The sequence below is a fragment of the Chelonia mydas genome, chromosome 9, assembly GCF_015237465.2.
Source record: "Chelonia mydas isolate rCheMyd1 chromosome 9, rCheMyd1.pri.v2, whole genome shotgun sequence".
NCBI lineage: Eukaryota > Metazoa > Chordata > Testudines > Cheloniidae > Chelonia > Chelonia mydas.
The window spans coordinates 74,480,938-74,493,574 of NC_057855.1; the positions used below are offsets into that span (position 1 = coordinate 74,480,938).

Here is a 12,637-nt window from a genome sequence, read left to right on the forward strand (position 1 = left end):
GTGAATGGTGTCAGTTAGCTATTGTGGAATCATCCGTGGAACTTAACCACAGCAGCAGCAACCTGTATCTGAGAATTCACCACAGGACCCATCCTAAATACCTGGCCCTCCCACTCCAGATGTGTGCTTGGAACAATGTGCCAAATTTCAGTAGTTTGTGAATTGCTTTTGAATCCTTCATGACAACGGCTGCCCTACCATGCACTCCAACATGAGAGAAAGATACAGAAAAATTCTGCATGTCTTAAAGAAAGCGACTGCTTTTTTCAGGAATCAGAGAGGCAGGGGACTTGCCACACCCCAAATATGGGCACTTATCGACTTAATATGCAATTTCTTGTGATCTAGAAAGCACACCTTAAAATATAATTAATCCCCCCAAACACCTTACTAAGGTAACTGGTGCCAGTCCTGGACCTGAAAAGGATTCAGCATCCCTGCAGAAGGGTATGGCATGCACTATATACATATTCAAGCAGCAAGGAAACTGCGTGACAATGCTTTTCAACAGGTGGGCTTATTAGGCTGGCAGGGCAGGGTCACCAGGGTTCATTCTACCAGCATAAAGCACCGTGTGCAAAGCCACAGGCTGCCTCCATCCTAGTAACACATAACAGTCATAAATGGGCTGTGCTGGGTATTGCAAATTGGCAGTGGAGCCCTGCCATGTCGTGCCAGGAAGGTGGAAGCAGAAGCCCCCATGGGAGCTGGTGTGGAGAGAGCCCTGCCTCAGAACCAATGGCATGAGACAGCCCATTATTTATCCTCCCTCCATGGGCCCCAAACCCATGGCACAGAGTGAGGAGGGGGGGCCCTGCTTTCTCCCTTGCTGCCTCTCCGCCCCCTTGCTGGGCTCCAGGCCCTGCTGGGGGAGGGAAGGTGCAGCTGGCTAGGCAGCCATGTTGTTGGGCTCAGGGACGAGCAGACACAATCCTGCTGCCCGTGGTAACTTTCAGGGAAGTTTCTGTCACAGCCTCTGGGGGGATGTGGGCGGCGGGGAGGGGGGAAGGAGCCCGCAGCGGCTGCCCAGCGCGGCGCACACGGCCTGGAGACCCCCTCCCGCTGCCCAGCGAGCCCCTGTCTGCCGACACCAGGCACCCCCCGTCAACCCAGCCAGGCAGGCCACCACTGCGCTACCTCCCGCACCGGGCTGGGGACGGGAGCCTTATTCAGCGAGCGCTTTAGGCCGGCTCCCCTGCGCAGACAGCGTAAAGCCAGCAGCTTCCCCTTGCGTGCGCTGCGAGTCTCTCTCGGGCTAAGGCTCCGGCCCCGCCTCCCTTGCTCTTGCCTGAGTCTCCCATTGGCCAGCTGGTGCGTCACTCTCAGGCTGGACCCATCTCGCGCTCCCCATTCATGCAGTTTGGTTGCGTGTTGGTGTATTTTACTGTTTGCAATAAAGAGGGGGGGATTTTTTTTTTGTTCAGTTTCTGCTGCAATTAACTCTTGGTCCCTTATAAAAATTTTTTGGCAATTTTGCAGAACGGTTGAAACAGTTTTTTGTTTTGTGATTGCATTTGTTTTTTAATAGATCTCTTATCTATTTTGCAATCAACTATTAAGGTGCAACTATGCCCAAAAGAAAGGTAAGTACAAAAAATAGGGGGGGGGAGAGAAATGGGGAATGAAGGAGAGAGATTAGAGGAGCGTTTGCAAAAATATCTATAATTTATGCGTGTGTATGTAGAGTTTTTGCATATTAATTTTTTTGTGCATGTCCTAAAGTGGAGCTGGAACTGAAGGGCGATGATTAGAATGTGCGGTCGGGCTCATCTGTGGGAGCAGGGGAGCGTCTGAGTTCACTTTGGGCTGTTTTGTTTGCAAGGAGAAGGCTAAGCAGTGTCTCCATGCTGGATTACAAACAGCCATAGTGCTGCTGCTGCCCCTATGGAGAATACAGGCAGGGAGAGCTAGCCACGGAAGGCTGTGCTTCTCCAAGCGCCCCGAAAAGCGCATGGCTGGACAGCCAGAACCTTCCCATTAATCGCCGGGGGCATTTTAGTGTTGATTGGGCCATTGCCTGGGAGGATTTGAGTCTAAACGGTGCCTCTTTCTCCTGCGTTTGCCTTTGTTCTCCCTTTTTTTTTCTCTCCCACTTCTTGTCATACCAGATGGTTGTGCAATGGTAATTTGGAGCCATTAGGCGGCGCAGAGTTTGAAACTGTCCTTGAAGGGAAGAGGGGCTGGGAAGGATTCACAACCAGAATTAGTAACTTTGGCTCTGCTCAGCAGCTGGTCTTTCCTAGCTTGCTCTTCAGCAAGCCCAGAGCTGTTTGCAAAGGGGCAGCCTGCCCCCTAAAATTCCAACAGCTAAAATAGTGCTGCCTAGCAGACGCTAGTGTAGCTGTGACCGTGTGTGCATTTTAAGGGTCAAACACTTGGTTATCTCAGCATCTCCCCTTCATTTATGTGTGTTGCATGTTTGCATTTTGAAGGCATTCTGCTATTAAGTGACAACACGGGCATTTCCTGTCCTCTGAGAAATACACTTGCTGGGGGCTCTTATTTCTCCGAGTGTACTGGAATTGGGTGTAGCCTGTGTTGCAATGTGTGAAACGCCTCCCTTCCTCCCACTAATCCTGAGGGCATTAAAGCAGGTCCCCATCCATCCAGCTGCTGCTGTCTGTTCCCCCTACTGTAAGTGGGATGCCTCTGGGCATAGATAGTAGAGCATTGTCCTTGCATAGGGCTGACAACGACCTTGTTGTTGCAGGTAATTTGGCGGGAACTTTTTAAATGTGGGGACGCTTTGACGCAATGACGTTTAACAGAAGTGGGAGCCCGAGGCATTGTGGGAGTTGTAGTCTTTTATCTGGGAACTTTGAAGTGATCTTAGGCTCTTGCACTGATCTGACTTGAAAGCACAGCTGCACATTTTTAGCTGTTGGATGTGGGGGAGGAGTGGAACAGAAGTTACACAATTATTAATTTTTGCTTGATCACTCTGCAAACTTTATTTACTGCCAGGGATAGTATGACTAAAAAGTGCGCAAGGTAGAAGGGCAATGAGAAGAGCTGGTAATACGAGAAACTGCAAGGATATGAAATCAAGGAGAGCTGTTTTAACTGGTGAACTAAGACATGAAGATAAAATTGACTGTGATATATTTGAAATTACCTTTTTAGTAGGTCTCCCCGTGCTGCATGTAGACTTATTGAGAGAAAATGGCATGTAGTATTTTCCAACCTCACACTGAAAATAGGTCCAGCGTTAATTCCATTTTCACAGACTTCCTTATTCTGGTCACCTCTATGATAATTCTCAAATGCCTGTTTGCAAGCATTTGGCATAATTTCCCCTTCATGACTGTAAAGAATGCAAACCTTTTATGTTTTGCTCTTTTAATTTTTTTATGCAGGCTGCAGCTGAAGGCGAGGTGAAGGAGGAGGTAGGTTTATAAAATATTAATAAAATGAACTTATTTCTCTCAGAACTTGTGTGGTGGTAAACAGTTTAAAACACTGGTCACCAACCAGTAGATCACAATTGGCTTGTCGATCCTGGAGCCTCTGACAGTCGATCGCGATCTCCGGCTGCTAAAGGTCCAGCGGCTCCCTGCCTGCCCTCGCTCTGCGCCACTCCCAGAAGTGACCAGCACGCTCCTGCGGCCCCGGGTGGGAAATGTGTCTCCGCATGCTGCTCCTGCCTGCAAGCACCACCCCTGCAGCTCCCATTGCCTGGGAACAGGGAACTGCGGCCAATGGGAGCTGCGAGGCAGTGCCTGTAGGCAGGAGCAGCGCTCAGACACACACACACACACACACCAGCAGGCCGCAGGGGCGTGCTGGCCACTTCTGGGAGCAGCGCGGGTCCAGGGCAGGCAGGGAACCCGCCTTAGCCCTGCTGCGCTGCTGACCAGGAGCCGCCCGGCAGGAGCCCAGCCCTGAGCCCCCTCGCAGAGCCAGCGCCCTGTACCCCCTCCTGCACCCTGAACTTCTCCTACACCCCAGCCCTGAGCCCCCTCCTGGAGCCAGCACCCCATATCCTCTCCTGCACCCCAACACTCTGCCCCAGCCCAGGGCCCCCTCCTGGAGCTTGCACCCCTCATCCCGCCCTGCACCCCAACACCCTGCCCCCCAGGCTTAGCCTGGAGCTTCCCCCAACACCCTGAACCCCTCAGCCCAGAGCCCTCACCCCAACCCCCTGCCTCAGCCTGGAGAAAGTGAGTGAGGGTCGGGGAGAGCGAGCAACGGAGGGAGGGGGGATGGAGTGAGCAGGGCAGGGCCTCGGAAGAGGTGGGGTAGATCCTGGGTTTCACTTTTTGAATTTAAGTGTGCTTGTGTATAAAAAGATTGGAGACCACTGGTTTAAAAGAAATTACTAACTGAGGCCCCTCACTCCAATAGAGGTATCTGTTTGCACAGAACCTTGTCTGTGAGCAGTCACATGGGTCTGTGCTAGCAGATTTTGATGCAGGTTCTGGGTGTCAGGGATGAAATATCACGTGATAGGGAACGCTGGGTCCAGTCCGTTGGACTATAACTTGAGAGACATTTTGGAGAATTCACTGCCTGTCCCAGCTGTTAAGCTGTCTGAAACTGGGAGCTTCGGTGAACTAACGTGCACAGATTTAGAGAAAGCTGTTCCTGGTACAGGAGAATTTGGAGTTCCACAGCCAAAGATAATCAGTTTCAGGTTAAATGTGGTCCTTAGACCACAGTCTTGCTTCTCTTAGGCACAGAGATCTAACTATGCATAGGAGCTTACAGTATTGGCTCCTTATTATTTACCTGGGTTTGGTGAAAAGGGGGGAAATGGTGAAAGAAATAGGCATTTCCATTTTGCTTTTTAAGAAAAAGGCAAACCCATTACATCCATAGCTCTGTAAATGATCTTGGTATTTGTTTTAATGCTTCATTAAATAATGGTTGCATCAAATTATTTTATGATGATGATGATATAATTCTGAGAAGTATGGCTCTTTCTTTAAATTTTAGTGACACCTCTTTCTTTTATGCAGCCAAAAAGAAGGTCAGCTAGATTATCAGCAGTGAGTATCTTTTTTTTTTAAATTGAATTTGTGATGTACGTGATGATGACAATTCAGGAAGATTGGAGTAGGAAGAATCTCATGCTGATGAGAAGAGTATAGGTAGATATGTGTTCACACTTACATTTAAAAATAAAACTCATAGTCCATGCTTCCATGGCTTGTGTACCAACATATTACAGAACCTACTCACAGATTTTACATGTGAGATAAATCCACTATGCTAGTTTGACATAAAAACCATCATATTCAGGAATGGCTGGATCCTGCAATCCTTACTCACATGTGTAGTCCCATTGATTTCAGCAGCACAACTCTTGGGAACAAGAACTGCAGATTGGAGGCCTAAGATCTGCAAATTCTAAAGAGGGCATTACGTTTGAAGACAGGAAAGTTCAGGGCAAAGCCAAAGTACTATATAAGCCCAGTCCTGTAAGTGCTCTATGCCTGGGAGTCTTCTTCCACATGCAGAACACTCAAAGGATTGGGATCAATTTATGCTACCAAGGAAATTACAACAGGAAACAAAGAAAATGAATGCTGCCATATTGGTGAAAAGTTGCACCTCATTTTGGTAAAACAGAAGATACCTATGCATACCAGGAACCCTCTGCAAAGGACAGGGGTAAAAATCATCTCAGACAGCAAGAGACTTGAGAAAAGTTTAGTGTCCATTTCCACATCCTGTGGATCTTTACTTAAGATGCTGTCACATGTGTAGTAGTGCAGGGCTCTCATCTCTCCCTACACAGTACATGTACTTATTAAATATTTTAGTCATAACCACTGCCACATACTTCATTTTCCTCATGTATCTGAGTGAAATAACACATACTAATTTATATATCTCAGTCTTGTAAATGATTATGGTTCATATTCTTTTCTGGTCCTTTACACTACACAGGGGAGCATATGGCCCTGCATCTATGCTTTTAATATGTTTTAAATTTGCATACGGAGTAAGTATGTTGAGGTTGTTAATAAGACTATTGTAGTGCTCTTCAGGTGGTATATTTCTTATTTTACAATATGCTTTTTGTACAGAAACCTGCTCCACCTAAACCGGAGCCAAAGCCCAAAAAGGCAGCACCTAAGGTAAATATTTAAGACCTCTTTAATACAGCGGTTTTCTTTTTCAAAATGTATTTATAGGAATGATGCGCATAGCGAGTCAATTAGTTTTTTAATATTTTTAATGAGATTATGTATTTTGCCCAGTTAGAGGAATCTCCATCAGTATCTTAGAAATTACAGATGGCAAAGAGCTATTGAGTGTTCTTTTTCACACTACTGCCAGTGCAGGAACATTCCCTATGGTAAATTCTTGAGTGATTTGTCTGATGAAATTTTAAACAAATTGTGATGATTCTTTCACTGCTTGCCATGGGAGACTATTCAAAGCATCAATCTCCTAACAATATGTGTGGAATAGAGACCACAGAGCCATAATTGTAGGCAGTGCCGGTAGCTATGCCTATAAGTAAGTGTGTTTTACACTTTACATAGTAAGGCCCTGTTTTCAGTTGCTTATTAATTTGTCAGACTTTAACCATTGGGATTAAAATTTTCTATGCTTTATCTCCTCAGGCTAGATATATATTTTTTTAATGTTCAGAAAAAATACCTTTTCTGAGAATGAAGTTAGCAAAACTACCTATTTTTTTCCTGATATTTTTTTTTAATATTAAATTTCCAACCATTTTTTTAAAGCTCCTTAGTGCTTTAGAGCAGGAACTCAAAATTTGGCAGGGGATAGTTGTGGGATCAAAAAAGTGTCTTTTGTTGACCTGTTGAAAATTCACCCAGATGTGGCCAAATTATAGGCCTTTGAGCATCACCTTTTGCACATTCTCAGCAGAGCAAGTTAGAGGCTTCCTGTTAAAATATCTGAAAAATCCAACAGTCTGAGCAAGCTCTGTGACTCACAGCTCTCTCTGTGGCTCTGAATGGATACCCAAGCAAAGCAGCAACTGCAAAATATTCTTTACCCTATACGAAGGAGTGCTAGGATAAAAGCCAGGAGATCATGAGTTCTGCTTCCACTTTCTGATATTTATAATGTATTCTTAACAGCCCTTATTATGAAACAAGGCCTCGTACACCTTAAGGGACGGGCAACTATTATTCTCCGCCCCCATTTTACACTTGAAGTAACTGAAAGGTTGCACGAAGTCACTTCAGGGACAGCTGGGAATACAACATAGGTCTCGAATATGGCAGATCCAAGTCTCATCCACTTAGGTACTGTGCCTTTCAGAACAAAGGTTACAAATCTACATACTTAGTTCTACAGTTGAGCCAGTAGACCACAATCCAGAGCCAGTAACAGAACTTAAGAGGCTTGAGACTGAGCATTCTTCTCCTGTCTCACAAATAGACATGCGCAAGTCACTAGCAAAGTGTGTATTGGCTCCATATAGTGGCGAATCTACATAGAAGACGAGAACCTACTGGTACCATGAATTTCCCTTTTAGCTGTTTTGTGGGTCAAAAGGTCCTGAGTTCAGACTCTGCTGCTGCTGACTCATGCAGAAATCACTGTGGTGCCTCGTGATGCACTTTGTTTTTTCAATTTGCTTTTTTAAAAACTTAAGAAACTACATAAAAAAACTGTTAATAGAATGTTAGGTGCAAACTTAATCCTTCAACAGTTAAGAAATATCACAATTAAAGTTGACTGTCCATAGGTAGTGTGGCCCCCCAAGTACATAGCATCGTGTTGCAGTCTAATTAAATGATCACATAATATTTGTTCTCCCAGAGTAGTGCCTCATTCATTGCACAGTGAATGAAGTAGTGGGTTGCAAGGAAAAAGAGAATGTTCTCTTGTGTGTAAGGCTCTGGACTTGGACCCGGAGGAGCTGGGTTCTACTCGTGGCTCTCTCAGAGACTCTGAGGAGATGCTGGGTGAGGCTATCAATATGTACACACAAGGGGATGAAATGTAGGTTTCAGAGGCTACTGTAATTCCGGCACTGTCCAATTTTAACTTTTCATCAACATTAACATTCTTTTAACAGCTTTTTGTTTATAATTATAAGAATAGCTTTCATCCTCTTAAATATATCCTTATTAAATAAGTAGAGTTGAAAAAAATCACATGATGTATTAATCACCTGATGTTGCCATCTTTGGGCTTCCCATTCATTCAGGAAAAATTAGTAAAATGACATTGGCCCTCCTCCCATGGAAAGAGCTGCAGGAGAAGGCCTAGAAACGAAAAACTCCATCAGGATTCCCTTGTGCAGGATCATTCTCTTCTGGGAACAGATATATCACACACCAATGTTGCAGAATGGCCAGTAGTTTTGTCCCCAGAAGCCAGGGATTGACATTGATGTCTGGGATCCATAGCAGGCCATGGCTTTTTGTGTAGAGATCCTGTGTCCCTGACAGCATGGCTCCATAAGAGTTGTGCTACCAAGAAATCCCGAGTCATTGGCTGCTCCTGGAACCTCTTTTAAGGTGGTGCTTTCCCAGTAAAGAGAGGGCTGTGGAACAGTTAATAAGATTCCATTAGTTTCCTGTGGGAGAGAGGCAGGAGTGGATTCCCTTCTTCAGCCATCAATCCCCAATCCTCTGGAAGGGACTCCACAAGGAAGGTGCTCTGAAGGTAGATCACCACTACCGTTCCTTTGTTTGGGAAGTGGTGGGAGGGAGAAAGACCCTGAAGAGGACCCTCCACACCCCTAGTTCTGGGCAAATGTTCTAGCCCATTAACCTTTATGAAGGTCTCTTGAGGCTTTATACAAATGGTCCCATTTAGTGAGTTTTGTCACGTTAGTATAAAATAATTGCCATACACTACTAGGCTAAAAGTGTTGAAGAAATAGGTATAGGTGTAGCTGTGTCAGTCCCAGTATATTAGAGAGACAAGGTGGGTGAGGTAATTGGTCCAATAAAAGATATTACCTCACTCATTTAGTCTCTGTAGGAAACAGGTACATTTTTATGAATTGTAATCCCTGAGACCACATCATCTTTTAAAGGATATTTTATGAGCAGTAATTTTCCAAGTATTCATGGTTCCTCTGTCTTTTGGAGTGGAAGAAGATGTTAGGGTTGGTATAATCAGAAGTTTTGGCACTCAGGTGCAAATCCTTGGAATTGAAGTAGGTGGGAGTCTTGGTATTTACTATTGTGAAGCGGTGGTTTGATCCAAAAGTATAGAAGGCTGTTACTTCAGAGTTATGGTGTCAGAGGGCTTTTTTCCTTCTTTTGATTTAATTGTGACTCCTGTGTAAAAAGTTGCAATTATTGCAATATGCATTAAAACTTTAATTTCAATTTTTTTTCTTTATATCTGTAGTGATACAGTTGAATTTACACAACTCATACATGATATATATTGCTTGGAACAACAAGGAATACTTCTGCAATATTCTTTGGTGACTTCAGCTGTCCTCTCTCTCACTCTTCTAATTTATATTTAGAGCATCTCTGAAGAATTCTAGTGTTTCCATTGACTGTGCAAGCTCTTAGATTAGTCTTTCTTTTAATGTCGTTTGGCAGGTAGCTCAACTGCCAAAGTGCAAGCTCATCAACACTTTTAGCTAACTTAATAAAATGTATGTTTAAAATGGGAATTTCTTTAACCCCAGACATAGCTACCTTTGACCTTGTTCCTCTAGATTATTCATTCCCAGTAGTATATCAAGGACAGGATAGAGAATAAAGGATTTCTTGATAGAAATTTTCATCTGGTGCACCTCACCTTTGTTAATTGTATTTCCAATAAATAGTAGTTAGTTATACAAACTTTAGACTTGAAAATATTGATGCTTTAATGCAATCTCCAGTTTTGTGTGCATCTGTCATGCATTTTTGTTCATGTGATTACTTCTAACAGAAAGAGAAGGCAGCAAATGATAAAAAGGAGGACAAAAAAGCAGCAGCAAAGGGGAAGAAGGGAGCCAAAGGCAAAGATGAAACTAAGCAAGATGATGCTAAAGAAGAAAACCACTCTGAAAATGGAGATACCAAAACTAATGAGGTACCTTAACTGCAGTGAATATATTAAAAAGCATAGTCACAAATAGCTTTGTTTTTATTGCAGCTGCAGAGACAAAGGATTCCTCTTACCTTTCAGTTAATTGATATCTACTGGGTAAGGGCTGGCAGGGATAACAGCAACAGGGGCCTCTTTCTGGAAGCAATGAGAGAACTTTTCCTTCAAACACACATCTGCTCTGTGGCCTCATGCTTTCCTTTCTCCCATTGGGTCAGGGAAGAACCAGAAGACCTAGGTAGCTGCAGCTCCCCTGATGTGTTCCCTCACCCACCCTGGGCTGGGCTTTGTACAGGGTATATGCATACTCTGTGCAGCCTCTGAATCCTGTCATGCTGGTTCCACTCTGTAGAGCCTATTGCACGTGCAGAGGTGGGGCCAGGTTTGTTTCTATACAGAAATTTACTCTGGGCTTGGAGTGGAGGAGAAGAAGGGATGTGGAAAAGATATCATGTGTGGGTGATTCTTCTCTCTCCCTCTTCCCCCTCTCTCCCAGCATGCTGCTTTTAGTATCCAAGCTTTCAGTTAGAAAAGGTCTCTCTTCAAGTCTTGAACATCCTTGTATTGTTTAATACCTTTAAAGAAAATGACTTCTTGACTCAACAGCCTGTATGATAAAAAGTGAATATTGGAGCAGTATGTGCAGAAGTGTCTTTCAAAGGCTGTGAGTATTTTTTTAAGGGGCAGGTGGAATCTGTTTTTAGCTAAGTTTGTTCTGTGGTAAGAACATTTTTAAAAACCAGTAGAAAGAACTATATTTCTAAAAGTTGGACAGTAGGGAAGCAGATCACTGCAGTTTTACATATACATTTCAGATTTCCTTTCTGATCTATAGAAATGAGGTTTTGTATCCTGCCACCAGCATATGGTTGATGTGAATCTCAAAAATATTCCAAATTTCCACCTGTTTGGATTTACGTTAATATTGCAGTGTTAGCTGCAGCATCAGTCCTGTTGTAAAATTTGTAACATTTGTCAACCAAGGTTCCAGTGTGTTTATATCTCCCTGAGTAATTTTGTATCCCTTTCTAGTTAGGTGAGTTTTTTGCAAACTAACCTGTTCAGCAGGTGGGTTAGAGTGGGGCTTTGCTAGAGTGAAAATGTAACATTTCTGTTCTTCCCAAACACTTTTAGGCACCAGCTGCTGAAGCATCCGATGATAAGGAAGCCAAGTCCGAGTAATGTTAACCTTGCCCTATATCTCCATCATCTGGTATCCATACCTCCATGCTGTATTGTTAACAGAGAGGAATATTTTTATCAACTATTTTATAAATGCAGGTTTTTTTAGCATGAATTTAATTATGGAACATCTTCATCTCGGTTACTTGGGAATTAAATCCCTAACAAAACAAAACAAAAAATCATTGTTTTTAAATTTTGTGATTGTAATAGTTTGTATGGTACATGGAAAGAATAAGTGGTGGTAGCTTTCGACTTCTGTCAGTGTGTCCCTTTTTGTGTAAGTCATGCTTACAGACTTCAGATTTTAATTTTACCCTTGTATGTGTTATATGGTTTCTTAAAGTGGGGAGGTCTCAAAACAAATAACTGCGTTAAACATTCCAGTGGTTCTGTGGGTTGCTTTTATAAAGAAGGTGAGATATTTTCATGAAAATCCTAGGAGCTGGAAATCTGTTTCCCAAATGTAACTTTATTTTGTCACTTTTGGAGAAAAAAATAAAGTGTAATCATGTTTTTAAATGAAATACAAACATTTCTTTTAAAAGGGCAGGTTGGTTGTATGTACCCACTGTTAGGAATTTTGCTGGATTTATCTTAATAAAAAAGACTCCTCGAAAGTTGATTGTGGTTTGTTGCTTGTGCTGTAAACTTGTATTGCTGGAAAAGTAATAAGTCTCCTAAAGGTGATCAGTAGCACAATGTTTTATCTTGAAAACATGTAGGTGATGAGCTTGAATTCACAATATGATCAATGCTTGGGCCTCTAAGCCATTTTCTCCAGCTATGTAGACAAACACCACTTTATGGGCCATATCCACAGTTGGTAGAGCTAGCATGGCTACATTGGTTTTTATGGCGTTTTGGTGTAAATCAGCATATCTGGTTCTAGATCTTCAAGTGAAGATTTATGTCCTATTTCACAAATGGTAATGCCTGTGAGGTACTTCTATCGTTTAAGCAAAGATGATGTACTTGGCATCTTTAAAATATATGGCATAACCATTTTAGAAGTTAGGATGATGAATCTTCCCAAATTTAAAGAGCGGAACCTATTTAACTTAGACCCTGTCTATCCCTCTGATATGTTTTCTAAGTCCTTCTTGCTGTAAGACCATTGCACAAGCTTCTGCATCGAGGCTTAAAGGGTTTAAATCAAACCCTCAATAGTAAGAAAGGACTTTCTGTAGTGCTAGGGGAATGTTCTATAGCACTAGATAAAATTATGAACTTTCACAATTCTTGTTTATAATTTACTTATTTAAAAATGTGTTGTGTACTCATGAAATTCTTTTATAAGCCCCTCTACTCTCCTCTAGTAGGAGGCTACAGGTGAAAAAAAGTGTTTTCCATTAATGCAACACTCTTCCTGATTAGTGTCAGCCTCATTAAATTGGAAAACAGTAACTAGGCTCAGGGCCAGGGTTTGTATGGAGTAATAATAGTTTTCTACCTAATT

At 43.0% G+C, this 12,637-nt stretch overlaps 2 protein-coding genes across 2 annotated transcripts in view; one reads left to right on the plus strand and one right to left on the minus strand.

The window, feature by feature from the left end:
* Positions 1–896: 896 nt before the first annotated feature.
* On the plus strand, positions 897–11,798 carry HMGN5 (high mobility group nucleosome binding domain 5). Its single transcript, XM_007055263.4, has 6 exons — positions 897–1,583; positions 3,357–3,386; positions 4,959–4,988; positions 6,033–6,083; positions 9,838–9,981; positions 11,131–11,798. The coding sequence occupies exons 1-6, from the start codon at positions 1,569–1,571 to the stop codon at positions 11,176–11,178; spliced, it is 318 nt and encodes a 105-aa protein (XP_007055325.1). The 5' UTR covers positions 897–1,568; the 3' UTR covers positions 11,179–11,798.
* The window catches only part of LOC119567061, a 72,188-nt gene continuing 67,484 nt past the window's right edge, over positions 7,934–12,637 (minus strand). Inside the window, exon 4 of the transcript XR_006283915.1 lies at positions 7,934–8,479. The gene's annotated coding sequence lies outside the window, so the exon portion shown is untranslated. The remainder of the gene's footprint in view (positions 8,480–12,637) is intronic.